Source organism: Drosophila bipectinata, chromosome 2R (genome assembly GCF_030179905.1).
Source record: "Drosophila bipectinata strain 14024-0381.07 chromosome 2R, DbipHiC1v2, whole genome shotgun sequence".
Classification (NCBI taxonomy): Eukaryota; Metazoa; Arthropoda; class Insecta; order Diptera; family Drosophilidae; genus Drosophila; species Drosophila bipectinata.
Window position 1 is genome coordinate 22,016,485 of NC_091737.1, and position 14,212 is coordinate 22,030,696.

General features: G+C 43.2%; 2 protein-coding genes and 1 long non-coding RNA gene across 4 annotated transcripts; 2 read left to right on the forward strand and 1 right to left on the reverse strand.

Annotated features, from left to right (window-relative positions):
- Positions 1–1,545: 1,545 nt before the first annotated feature.
- LOC138926105 (uncharacterized) lies at positions 1,546–3,034 on the forward strand. The gene is made up of 3 exons (XR_011442463.1): positions 1,546–1,640; positions 1,724–1,885; positions 2,525–3,034. It is a non-coding gene; the product is annotated as an uncharacterized lncRNA (long non-coding RNA).
- Positions 3,035–4,094: 1,060 nt separating this feature from the next.
- Positions 4,095–4,531, forward strand: LOC108123066 (uncharacterized). Its single transcript, XM_017237971.3, has one exon. The coding sequence runs from the start codon at positions 4,200–4,202 to the stop codon at positions 4,449–4,451; it is 252 nt and encodes an 83-aa protein (XP_017093460.1). The 5' UTR covers positions 4,095–4,199; the 3' UTR covers positions 4,452–4,531.
- A 6,635-nt stretch (positions 4,532–11,166) lies between these two features.
- On the reverse strand, positions 11,167–13,996 carry Kpc2 (Kip1 ubiquitination-promoting complex subunit 2). Of its 2 annotated transcripts, XM_070278021.1 has the most exons (7): positions 13,486–13,996; positions 13,337–13,348; positions 12,789–13,278; positions 12,399–12,734; positions 12,038–12,341; positions 11,837–11,981; positions 11,167–11,362 (listed from the first exon to the last, which is right to left on the reverse strand). In XM_070278021.1, coding segments are annotated over exons 1-7 (1,680 nt in total). In that variant the 5' UTR covers positions 13,878–13,996; the 3' UTR covers positions 11,167–11,361. The 2 variants fall into 2 exon arrangements, with proteins under 2 accessions (XP_070134122.1, XP_017093955.2); XM_017238466.3 differs by lacking the exon at positions 11,167–11,362 and having other exon boundaries at positions 11,592–11,981.
- Positions 13,997–14,212: the final 216 nt, after the last annotated feature.

Below are 14,212 nucleotides of genomic sequence, written 5' to 3' on the forward strand. Positions count from 1 at the left end.
CTTGGCTTAATTCATTTAAATTCTAAGCAAAGTGATTTCAACACACGTGTGTTTGTGCACTTAAGTATTTTTATTTTAAGTTGAGTTATCCCGGGCAGAGTTGGTAATGCATTTGCTATCTTCATGGCCGACAATAAAATGGCGACGTGTGATTAAAACTTTTATTTTGTCCCACATTTTAAGAAAGTCTTTCGTACAACCACACACACCTCCTCCTACCTGGAGGAAGGTGCCGTAAAAATTCTATCAACTCGATTAAATTATAACAAGTGGATTTTCATGTTTTTGTGCCGCATTTATGTGTTTTTATTGTGCTAATTTTATGCGAGTCCTGGCGCGGTGGGCGTCTCAAGGAGCAGCTCCTTTGGGCAATTTCGGCATGGAGTTCTTTCCCCCTACACACCTATATATACATATACATACACACAGTTACACACACGTAAAGATAGGCACCTGGCACCTGCAATAATACTTGGCACACATTTAGTGGCAGCATTTAGTGGCACACTGCGGTCTCAACGACAACGACGACGACGACGAAGTTCATTCTTGGGACATTTCCACTCTGGCTTTCCCGCCGCCACACTTGGCAAAGTTTTCGGCCTCCCCTCGGTGCTCGCTCGCCCCTCTGCCCATTGCCTACTGCCTAGTGGCAACTGCCACCTACCCATCTAGCCACCTGGCTGGCGGGTTGGCCTTGCTCGGCTTTTGTCTTATCAAAGTTTTTGGCGCGCATGTGTTTATGCCACAAATGGCACTTTTGCGGCAGCGCATTTTATTTTTTACTGCCACTTTTCGCCATTTTGCTTTATCATTTTTATATGTATCGTATATATATGTGTATGGCTTTATATATTCGAGAGTTTATATAAAAAACCGCTGATAGGCTTGGTTCTGGCCTGGGTCAACTAGCCTTGCGAATGGGTCAACGTTGCGTATACTCTATTTTTTTTCAAGGGTGGCTCTACTAGCCTAGCCTAGACAAACTTTTAATATTAAATGTATAGTTTCCTTGTCCTTATTTTAAAAAGCTTCATTTCTAATGCTTATATTCCATAAATCCCCATTATCCCCATGAGCTCCATTAACCCTACTGCTGTCCCCTAGGTCGGATTTAGTCTATATCCTTGATAGAGTAGAGGAATTCAAATTGCCGCCTAGTTCGTTTTTATTGTCCTCGAGTCCTTTTTGGCAAAAGGTGAGCAAGTTAACTAATGACCCTGTATTTATATGACAGGGGAAAGTTTATAAATATTTATGGGCCGTTGCTGTTGCTGTTGCTTCTGCTGTGTATTGCTTACTTTCATCAAGCTCGAACTCATTTGCTTATTTTAAAATTCCGAGCAGGCGTAGTTTCATTTTTGACACCCCAACAAAGCCCCACCAGAAACCGATGTCCCCAAACCATTTCTTTTTCGGAAAGGGATCTCCCTGCCGCACGTTGTTGCCATTGTCACGCACACACGTACTATATTTTTTACGCGCATATCATATTACATCCTGCACACACACAGACACACACACTGTGGCATTCCCTTGATGTTGGCTTAAAGGACCCGACCCGACTCGACCGTACCAACCCAACCCAACCCCTTTTTCCAACCGCGGAGATTCTGTATGGAGGGGGAGGCCCAGTCGAAGTAAATAGAATCACGTACACTAATTATCATCGCCATTGCACGAAGGGCGCTCAAAAATATATATTTTTATTAATTTCATCAAGGTAACGCCCTTCGCCATATACATCCACCTCCATTCCCCGGAAAGTTGCGGTGTTGGGTGAAAATTTTAATTGAGATCCCCGCTTTACGATAGCAACGAGGAACTATTTGCCCGAAATTGATGCGGCTTCCGATGATGCTGGGTGGCTGGTTTCGAATGCAAAGTGCGTACTATGATACGGGATATAGTTTTGAGTGCTACGATAAGGTGGTATATATATAATTAGCTGCCCCATTTGGTATTATGTGACATCAGTGCGTTTAAAGTTTTCGCTGATAGTTTTGTGTAATGTGACTCATTGAATTGATAAACCCACTTACGTGCCATCGCATTGGAAATTCTACACCAATTAGGTATGCAATCGGGACCCGAATAGAGCAGTTTATATTTTGAGCTTTTTAAAGTGGTAATTGGGGGGTTTGGGGCTTAAATAGATGGCTAATTCAAATCAGGATGAGTCATTAGGGTTTAGTATTCCCCAGAGCTATAAAGTTTAAATCAAAATGCATTTTTAGAGCGAGATAAGCCTGAGATATCACAATCTCTACAAGATAAAGCCTATCTACAAAGCTTATCTATCTGATATTTGTATATATTTTTTATTTTACAATTAAATTAAACATTTATTTCTTTAAGTTTAGGTGTAAGATATTAGTAAGGTAATAAATAACCCATCAATTCCATAGTCCTTATCAAATATGGGCTTAGACAAGCAAGGTTCGACCACCATCGATTCTTAGGGTACTTCACACACAAATCGCTGGTTCCCGATAACAGTTCCAGTGTAGTTTTTTATCTCTAGATAAGAGCCAGAGCGTAATAGGCGGAGATTGGCAAGAAGGCGGCTATAATAGGAAAATCCGGCAGTGCCAAACGAAACGCGTGCGGTGCAACAAGTCAACTGGTATTATAATCGCAATGGATCACCGAACTCGCGTCGAAGTGGTGCAAGTGCCACCCATGGTGCAAGGCCCCACCACGGTCATTGTCCAGCCGCCTCCACCACCGCCGCCGCCCAAGGAGAACGGCTGTTGTTGTTGCCCCTGCTGCCCCTGTTGCTGTGGATGTGGCGAATGCTGTTGCTGCTGCACCATCATGTGAAAAAAAAGACCCAGAAACGGAAAAAGTGCCAAAATAAAAAAACCCAAGAGGAGATGAAGGCTGGGAGGCGTGAGTGGAGCCTCCAAACCAAAAAGGACCTCAAAAACCCTTAATGCGTTACGTTAAATTAACTTTCTATGTCTATGACGGCCACACACAATTCACACACAGTTTTTTCGTGCAATAAAATTTTACGATTTGTTATAAATAACGCTTTGTACTTCCACTCCTGGGGGGGGACTCTTTTTTGCTGTTCTGGTAACATATTGTCTTACATAAATCTCAATGCCAAAAAGACCACATAATAATAAAAAGCCAAATTTAATAACATGCCACAAAAATTTGTAGTTTTATGATGCCGAATGAGTCGTGGTATGGAGGGGTCATGGGGCATGTGGCAGCATCCAAGCAGCAATCCTTTTTGGCTGCAAATGCTCACCACATCATTCCAAAGTTAGTTCACATTCCGAGTTATTATTTATATGTTTCTCAATTTGCCAATAAAAGCGGAAAATGTGTCAAGAGTGCCAGCCAAGTTGGTGGCTATAGCTCCGTGGGCCTGCTGCTCTCATTTGATAAAGGATTTTATGACTCTTGGCTCTTGAATTGCAACCGCAGCGTCAGAGTTCTCGCCCCAAATATTTTTGACAAGGGTTTCCGATGTGGTGGCCCATTCAGTGAAATAACTGGGTAGTGGCTGATGGTTGTGGGTGTGCGATAGAGAGTGCGTATTACTAGTGTTGGCCTGCTCATTTAACATAATTTCAGGCCCGTTGTCTTTCTTGGCCAAAAAGTTTATCTAAAGCCCAAAAAAATATTACTCATACGCAGCGTGATACGGCGGGCGGGCAACAGTGGTGGAGAAATAATAGCAAAGTGTATTGAAGTTCAATTATAAACCAGTTTTAAAAAGTTTACTTAATTTAGAGGAAGTAGCTACCTCTGTTTAGTAGTTTTTCCATAAAAGGATAAGCAACTTTACTGTTTTTTGTTTAATTTTTAAAACTTGTTTAACTTTCAGGATGAGAAATAATGTTGAAAAAAAGAAATAATATTTTTAGTTTAGTATTTTCCAGTAAGTATATTCCCTCTTAAATATTCAAATTCAACCCACTGTCCTTAGCTTAAATTTCAATGTTATTTTGGTGTACACAAATGTGTAATCGGGACACCTCATTGATCAAATGCCTACCGGCTTTAGATAATAATGAGTAAGATATTGGCCACCACACCGCCAGGCCATTTGCGATCGATGTTTCAGTAAAAGGCGCGTCACCGACCAGTGCTCATTTAGTCGCATAGTTTATGCCAGTTACTAGTCACTAACTAGCACTTCCGCTAACTAGCAACAGTATAGAGAATTGAAAGGAAACAGGATGTACAACGCAGGCTATCAAGTGGATGTGATCGATCCGTACTACCAGCCACCCGTGGAGGTCATCAATGTGGTGCAGCCCCCACCACCTGTGGAGGTGATCATGCCGGCGTCCAATTACCAACAGCCTGTGGTGGTGGTGGAGCAGCCCAGCTACCCCCCACCTGGACCTCCACCAGGACCCAGTGACGCCGAGTGCTGTATGATGCTGGGAGCCTGCTGTGTCCTGGAGGAACTGTGTGTCATCTCGTAGAGAAATACCTCGCTTGTGGAATAATACCTGTAACGAATAAGAACTGTGTAACTTTTATGATAAATATAGACTGAAGACAAGGTGACTAAACGGAGTGATTAATCAAAGTTTCTATCGGAAGTCGGGTTTGAAAAGTCGGTGATAGTTTAAGTAACTAAAATCATAGTTACAGTTACTAACTGTCCTTGTGACTAAGAGTGTACCTTCACCTCTTGAGAATTTAATCTATAAAGACTTTAAACAGTTCTACCGCCTTCACTTTGTATTCCTTTGATCGAAATCCATGATATTATCAAATATCAAAGCAAAATCTTTACATATAGATAGGGAAATGAAGTTACAAAAATATCTTTCTGATATCACGACGATAACAGTCAGTACGATATGAAAAAGTAAAATGGTTTTAGGGCATTTTTGTTAAGTTGAACCATAAATATCAATAACAATATATTTTAATTCAGTCTACTATCCTCATAATAAGAGTACTGAAGGATAGCCTTTTAAGAAGACTGACTCGTTGTTTACCACCGGATTTTTCTCCTTTTCGGCAAACTGTCAAAGGAAATGTGCTGCTTTTATGTACTCAGAGTCATATTCATCCCCCTTGGATGGTTGGTAGACCACGCCCAAGTCCATTTCCTTGGGTTTCCTTTTAATAAATATAAAGCGTTAATTTGCTGCATAATTGCGCCCTGCCATACCCAGGACTGTGGGATACTGGAGGACTGGAGAACTCCAGGACCCTTGGTGTCCCAGTTAAGTAGCGCAGCCTCGCACTCCATCAGCTCAACTCATTTGAGACGACGAAACGTTGTCTATCCCCCATCTGGACTCCCTTTTTCATGTCCTCAATGACAGTTATTTCATTTTTCTTGTTGATGTCTTTCCCTGCACTCATTAAATCAAGTTAAAAAGGCATATAGCTGGCTGGCTGGCAGTTGTTGCTGGATGTTGTCGCTGTTGCCGTTGCCGTTTCCGTTGTAAGGCAAGCTGTTGAGCTGTTGTCCTGGCCTCCAAACACTCTCCTTGTGTTGTTCTTGTGGCTGTCTTGGCCGTAACGCAGTAAACAACAAACAGCAAACGACAAACAAGGAACAACAAAGCCACCAAGACGTTCCAAATTTTCAAATAACATCACACAGAACTCACTGAAAGGAAACAATAAAGCCAAATGAACGAACGCAGAAAGCGAAACTCCTCTTCGCTCTTCGGCTTTTCGAGTCCCGACTTTAATTATAATAACTTGGCAAAGGAGTCGTCATGTCCTGACATCCTGACTGTCTTTAATGGCATCACCGCAAATGGAAACAGCCACCGAACACCTGACAAACAGCTACTTGTAGTATGTTAAATGGAGTTTCCCTTCTAAATGATTCGAAAAATAGCTACTTGGCTTCTTTTTTTTTTTGGAAATTTTCCTCCTGGGAAATGGCTGAGTCACCTGTCAGATATAAGGCTCTATTTCAATTTTCTTTTAGAAGCGGACATGTAAGAAGGGTTGTTTCTTTTTTGGGTTTCGAGTTAAAGACAGTAAACGTTTATTTAAATTCTAACTAATATTCAAACTCCATTCGCTGTAATGGATATTTTCAATAATAATAATAAATCATCCCCGGCACCGTTTTAATACAGATTTGCCCGACTTTCCGAAAGCCTCTTAGAGTCAACCCTCGAATGTGCAACACAAAAAGTTGTAATCATAGAGTACAAAACCCAGAAACTAATGCATATTTCGTGTAGTGCCCTGGAAAACGGGGACAATCCACAGTGGTTGGCTGACCAAAGCGAGTCACCCACCCACCCAGAGCTATCCTCCCCTCGAAATGCGAATTTTCCGAGACTTCCTGGTGGCGTGTCGTGGCAGATCCTTATACTTATAGTTCGAGTTTGTTGCATTTTCTTGCAAGTAATTTTGTTATGAGTTTTTACTGTTTTCGGGCCCCGTAATCCTTATAAATGAAGCAGCAAATTTGATGCTGCCCCGTGGTCCTTGCCTGTCCCGTGCAACGTGTCCTCCAAGGACAAGGCGTTCCAGTTGATTCCCCTCTATTTACCACAGTTAGTTGACTTAATGCATTCGCCTTCATTTCTTTGCTAATACACGTTAATAACCTCTGAGCTATGAAATTTCTCTCATTTGTCAGGATTTAGGACGAGAAAGGCCGGGCAAGGGAGTCCTGGACAGACACCCCAAGACTCTGGACTCTGGATGGAAAATTGCAATTCTATTGTATTTGGTTTCTTGTTGTTATTGTGTATTTGGCTTTCTGGCCATGATGATTTATTGGACCAACACGTGAGGATGCTTCCGGGTAAATGGGCGTGCCCAGTGGGCGGTTTGTTGCGCTCTGGCTCATTAATTTCTGCCTAACTGGCTCATTAAAAATTAATCCGTCAAGAGACTTGGCATCGATGTCTAAAATATATTCGAGCGCAGCTTGTTACCGTCAGATCGGCTTTAGAATCAGCTTGATATGCGGCTATAACGAGGTATTAACGAAAACGACTTGAGCTCTTATTTGAAATCAATCGGCAATTGATGGACAGGACCTCTATGGTTTGGACAGCAATTATCACATGTTTTACTCTATGGTGTTTAATTAATTTCTGTAAGATTTCAAGAGCCATTATTGTATAGTTTTGCCTCAAAAAAGGAAAGGAGAAGGTCACCTTTTTATGGTTTATTTTAGTCACCTCGACAGCATTTCATCTAAAAATGTATATTTTGCGAAAAGGTAAGCCCACAGAATGTCTGCATTTAGCCACGCATTATGACACTCAACCCAGTTGCACTTACGACTGTTTGTTGGTTTTTGTTGCTGACTCCTTTGTGCTGCATCACCTGGCCAGAAAGCCATAAACAATAAAAGGTGCAAATAAGAGAGAGAGAGGGGGAGGGGTACGGGTAAGGGGAGGGAAGAACTATGCACTGACCTGCTAAGTGCGGTTCGACTCCTGAAATGTCAAAAAGTGCAACCTATTTCACAAAAAAAAGGGTTTTCCAAAAAAAAATATTAAAATATTTTGAGCTCAAAAATAGGTCTAATATTCTAGCAAATATATATATTTTTAATTATTTTTTTAAATAAAAATCTTAAAAATAAATCCTAGTTTTTCTTGGTGCACTTTTTTGAAATAACAGCACATCCAAAAGATGAAAGAAAAACCATGGGGCCAGCGAGGAAAAGCTGGAAAAGTGCAACAGCAACTACAGTAAGCAGAACAATAACTTTTGGGTGACACATTTGGCAATGCGTTTTTAAAATGGCGAGAAAACAAAACGAATGTGGCAGCCACAAAACAGAATAGAACACTATGGAAGTGAACGTGGAAAGTGGAAAAAGTCAGCGGCAAGTGGGGAAAAGTTTTTCACATTTTTTAGTTTCGGCCTCGGCACTGAATTGCACTTAAAGTCAGCACCAGTTAAAAAACTTTCTGTTAGAAAAAAAAGGAAAAACCAGCAGAAATGGTGGTAGAAATGGGGGGGGAAAACTCTTGCATAGAGTGCGAAAGAAACAATTGAAAAGTTTATTGCTTTTGCCTTTTTCACTTTTGTTCGCAAGTATGTTGCGTCACACGGAAAAGCCGTTGACAAAAAAACCCGAAAGTGATCAGCTGGCCGAGAAGGAGACAGCCACCAGGAAAAACCTAAGAAAAAAAATAAAATAAAAAATAGGAGACATGAACAAGAAACTTTTGGTGCTTTTTATTAATTTTAGAACTGCAAAGGCGGAAGGATGTGGAGAGAGGGCAAGGATGTAGGAGCATATTGAGGGGATGTCCTAGTCCTAGACGAACCTCCAAGGACCACTGCTTGGTGGAGAACTCTCAGCAGCTGCGGTCAAGCTGGGGCTGCCCACTAATTGGCCTTGTGAAAATATTTGCTACGCTTATGAAAACAGTTGACCGCCGTCAGCCCTATGACCCTTGAAACAGAAATGACACCCACCCACACATAGCCCACAAAGGACGAGTGGAGTCACACATGTGGACACAACACACGTGCAGTTTATAAGGAAAATGTTTATGGGGTTAGAGATCAGGATCAGGTTAGAGTTTCTTACTTTCTAAAATATAGAAATATAAGCCACACATCTTAATCTAAATAGCATTCATCCTGAAATCTACTTCCGCATAAACGTAATTAGAGTTCCTGCAGAGCCATCTCCCAACCACCCACACACTCATAGCTCCTGGGTAAGCCAGTCCAATCACAGACACATGCCGGGCCAGCCGCAGGACCCTGACCATCCTGCCCCGCCACCCCGTAACCCCGGCACTGACCCGAAGCCGTTCCTCCCCCCTTGGCCCCACGCCACCGGCAAACACCGCAATTTTTGTCAACTGAACTAATTAATTAATTGTGGGCGGCCGGCATGGCCTTCCTACTGTTGAGACCGAAAGCGGAACGAAAGGGCCCGGGCACGAGTCCGGCTCCGCCCCGCCCATTTGACCAACCGCCCGCCCACTTGCTAACTGACCGGCAACTAATTTTTATATTTATGAGACCGGGGGACGTTGGCCTACTGCGTCATAAACTGTGGCGCTTTGTTTACTGTGTTGTTTGGCTGTTTGGTATGCATGTGTGTGTGTGAGTGTCTGGACCCCCACCCCCCAACGAATGGCACCCACTCACTCAGGCTAGTGGGGCATGTAAAGGACACTTTATCCTTGCCGCAGCAGCAGACTCCATGCCGTTTGGGCCAACATAAAGTTGCATGTTCAAATTTTTAGTATCTTTGTGTGATTTCATGCGTTAAAGCAGGATTTTTATTTGCCAACCGTAAAGACAAACGATACCATAGACGTAGAAGGAAGGGGGTATACTATCTACCATATGAAAGTTTTGGGGGGGTCTCCAAGCCACCCATTTCGTTTAATTTTCATGTCGCGTTGAAAGTTTCATACAAGTATTTATGGCATATAAATGAAATATTTGCGACGAGGGTAGGAATTGGGCAATGTTTGCTAATGAGGGAGTTCGATTTGCTTTTAAATGGTTAATTGGGCTGAGGTTTTGGGGAGATAACCCTCGTTTTGTTACGATATGGATCAACGATGTTGCTTGAATACCAAATATAGGACCTTATAAGAAGGGTCTTTCTATCAACAACTATTATCAGATTGGGATGAGATTTAATGGGTGTGTTTAATTAAAAAGGTTAAGATTTGGGGGTTTTATTTATCAAGTTAAGTAAAATATAAAGTAAATAAAGCTAACCTTATAGAAAACCCATCTATTTATCTCCCCTTGGATAGCCATCTTCCCCCACAGGCAACCAGAGAATGGCTCACGTCTTATGGATTTCCCAAATTTTAATATTTTATTATAAAACATTCGATTTCGGCGATGAGATGATGATGGTGATGAGAATGGGAAGCTATTAATGCATATTATATGCATTTTTTTAGGAGCACCATTCGAGACTGCCTTTAATGGCAAATATAAACATGGGAAAGCTCGCCAAAATCGCATGCGACAGGAATTTTAAATCATTGAATGCGAAATGACAAAACATTTTCATTTTCATACAAATTGGGGAATTTTGTAGCAGCAGCAGCTTTTCCTATTCCCGATGTCGTTGCGAAATCCTATTCCGGCATTGTTTCGATTTGGTTTCTGTGGGGGAGGATGAGGACCAGGATGGTGGATATTCGCCAACCATCCTGTTCATAAATTTGTGGCGCCTGCAAATATGCAACGGAAATTGCCAAAGCCACACGATACTCGAGATTATTAAGGGTTTGGGGTGAACAGTCATCCCAACCCCCCCTTGGAAGATTCTCCAGCTGCCGGAGGGGGAGGATTAGTTGCCGTCGTCCTTGTCAATGCATTTCGTCTCTTGATATTATCAAAAACTCATTTGCCTTGGCCACTTTCGGGAGTGGAGCGCCTGGAGCTCTTACCAAGGAAGGGTCCAGATGATTTATTATCCCCCATTCCGTCCTCGCCGCTGCATGCGTCATCAATTTTTTTAGAGATAGATTTGCATGGCCATCGCCAGGGGCCATTAGGCAAAGCTTGTAGCTTGTAGCTTGTAGATACTTTGTTTGAATATCCATATCCTTGTTGCAACATGCAACCGCAAACATTTATTAAAACGAGACCTCGAGCTGACCATAAATAATTTTCTCTCGGCTTGTTTTCTAGTATTTCCCTAAAAATTCAAACATTACGCGCAAATATTAATTAAAAGCCACCATCCAGCAAAAGTATCTCATGGATACATAACCGCTACAACAACCACTTAATAAACGCGCTTAACATAAATTAAAACGTACGAGAGTAGTACTAGTATGTTAGAAAAAAGATAGAAAAGTGGGAATGTGCAACAATTGAATAAAATAGATTTGTTGCAATGTTTTTGTTTACCCAACCATTTTCCAGCTGAAATAATGAAATGAAAAATGTGCGGCCGCATGGAAAATTAATTGTAATGCATTAAAAGTGCAATACAAAATAATTTCCATGCCTGGGGGTGGGAGCATTGCAGAGACAACAAAGCCATTCAATTTGTACAAATTACGGGCCAAGAGTAATGAGTACATATGCTCCTCCACGGCACTGCGAATGAATGGCAGGCGACTTATCTTAGCCACCCGTGGTTTCTGACTCATAGAGCTAAAAGGCTTCTGCAAATATTACTCATACGCAGTGTAGACTTCCCCCTAGTCTAATCTATAGTATAGACCAAATCAGTATAAGCACCCTTGATTTATCAAAAACTAATTGTTTTATTTCCCTTGTTTAAAACTATGCAATTAGAATACTCGGTTTACAAAATAATACTTCAAGTTCAGTATTGACGGCTCTTCAGGCGGCTCTTGCTGGCCATAACCTGGCATTACAACGATTTTTAGATCACCACAGGTTCGCTCGCTAACAACTGAATGAATTTTTATATATGTATCTGTGGGATGCAGAATGAGAAATTATCTAATCGTAGTGCGAGATTCGATTGAGTAGAGAATATAGCTAATTGAATAAATTAATTGTTTAGCCTAGGGATCTGACTAGAACTATAGCTCCTATTTATGTATCTATATAATTATATATATATATTTATGTGTATATATAATGCATTTCGTACTGATCGGTAAGCGTTTGTAAGGTGCAGTCGCGTGCTCTGGGCGAAGCGATTGCATCTTTGGCTTTGTGCGGTTTTACAATCATATTTTCCTTCTTTTTTTTTTTTTTTTTTGCTACAAAAATACTCTTTACATATGGGCACAAGGACTCGCAGACACACAACACACACATACGGGGGTATGTAATGGGCGGCCCCAAAATGGACCAAGCGTATGATCGCGCATGTCTATATGTATATATGTATAAATATAATTTGGTTAATCTCATAATAAAGCCACTTAGCGGCACCGTTCACCAGCGGTTCGTGTAGAACTGATTGATGCCCAGCACATGCTTCTCCTCATGGTACTTTTGCAGGATATGTGTGATGACCGAGGTGGTGTCGTTATCGCCACGCCATACGCGTATTGCATGCTCGTTCTCCAAAATGCCCAGAAATGCTGAAAGTAAAAAAGAATATAGTTCTCACTACTTCAAGAAAGAGGCCTTGGCATACCCAAAAAAGTCTTGGGATTGCTGAGCGTCATCTGGACCTGGGGCATTTCCAGAATGGCTTTTAGGATTGGTGAGTCTGGCGCTAGACCTTCGCGCAGCTCGATCACACTACCCGAGCGATTGTCGCACAACCACTCGCAGGCGGAGGCCTTGTTGTTGCCCGTTTTCTTCAGCGCCGCCAGCACTGCCGCCTCCTCGAATCCCATTTCAGTAAGCGACTCCACAATATCGTCGCCGGGCGGGGAATCGCGATGGCTATAGATGCGCACAATTTCCATCAAGGCGGCCGTGTTCTCAATGACCTCCTTTAAAGGAATAGAACATGAAATCAAGCGAAATACAGAAATTGAATTATTTGTTACATTGTTTGTGATGATCGTGGATGGCGAGATGGAAGATAGACTGTGTTGCGTGCTCATGGCCGGCACCTCCTGTGGGTTTTCTTCGTTCTGGTTCTGTATCAGCCATTCCATGGTGGTGGAATAGATGCCATTGTTGGCCTTTAAGGCAAATGCGGCCAGCTCGCGTTTGAAGCCCATATCTACAAGGCACTGCAGCGTGTCCGCCTGCTGGTTACGCCGATTGATCAGCCGCTGCTTCAGCATAGCTATCAGGCGGGGAGCAAACGGACCGGCTCCAATAACAGCCGCCGAGGCCTGAGCTAAAGAAATGAGCACCTTGCGGACATCGTACTGAATCTAAAAATAGAGCCAAATGTAAACAATCGTGGAGAAGAGTAAACAAAGGCTTACATTCGACTGCTGAAATATCTCGTTGATGTCAATGGTGGGTAGGGGGTTAGTGCTGACGGGAACATAGCGAGTGGCGCTCTCCACAAGCTGCTCATTGGGCCCAGGAACCTCGCGAATGCGCGAAACCGTTTGTGGTAGTGTGTTGCGCCTCGGCGACAGGATGAAAGTCTCATTGTTGCGGATCTTGAGGGTGGCCAGCGTGTCCGATTCGTTCAGCTCGCCGCCAGAGTATTCCGCCCGGTATAGACGATACCGGGGATTGAGGTGTCTTACATCGGGCGCAAACAGCTGTATAGAGTCTGGATCGTCGCTCAGCTCCAGGATAACCTCGCTCTTTAGCTCGTTGAGGCGCTTGTTGACATCCGTCTTGAAGATTAATACTCGCGAGCTCGGGCAGATCACCCGCACCATGATGGATTCACCCGGCTTGCCGGTCTCGTCGGCTTCGCCCGGCGTTGATGTGGTGTTGCGGTGGGAATGGCCCGATTTCCTGTCAAGGATTTTTCTCTATAATCTCATTTCCAGACGGACTAATGCTTGCCACTTACCTGAGGAACAAACTGCGCAGTTTTTGCATAGTTTGTTTTGGAGTCAGGTGTTAAGGGTGCGGATCCAACGGAGAATTTCGAAAAAAGAGAGGTATTTTCGTTCGAGCACATGAAAGAACTCAAAAATATTCGATCGCCTGTCAACTTACGCATGGGCCTGCTGATGCTGAGTGGGTGTGGGTGAGTCGGGGTCCTGAATCGCCTGCTGCTGTTCCTCCTGACGCCTCAGCTGCAGCTCCAGCTGTATTCTACGCCGGCGGGCGGGCGATGGCGTCCGCAGTACACAGCCCCCGCCGCCCACCAAAGCTCTGGAATGGTGGTTGCTGGCAAGATCGGTCTGCGTCTCCGACTCGGCGGTGTGGACATTCAGCGAGGATCCGCTAAGGCTCTCCGCGTCACTGGCGTCTGTGGTCCGGTGGCTGTGGCTCAGGGTGCTGCTCCTGGGACTGCCCTCGGCCGGAGACCCAGTGCCGCTCCGTTTACTGCGTGCCAGCCACTTTGACCGCTTCTCGTTGAACTTCTGGCGCATCCAGGGTATCATGTTGGGTCTGCAGCTAGGTGCGGGCCGGGTGCGTTACATTTTGCGGCGTTTTTGGTTGGTTTTGCTGCATTTTCCCACAAGTAAACAGAACCCCAGTTGTTAGATGGTGGGGGTCCCCAAAAATCTCTGGCTCCAGAAATGGCGGTATTTCTAGACGGTCACATAGTTGGTCACATTGAACAGCAGCAGTCTGGCAACTACGTACAAGAAGGCATTTTGGTGTTGGAAAGTACCTAAAAACAACGATAGAGCTTTTATTTGTATTATATTATTATTATAAATCTAAATAAAACCCCTTTATTGAGATTATTAATCCTATGAAAAATTAAGATAAA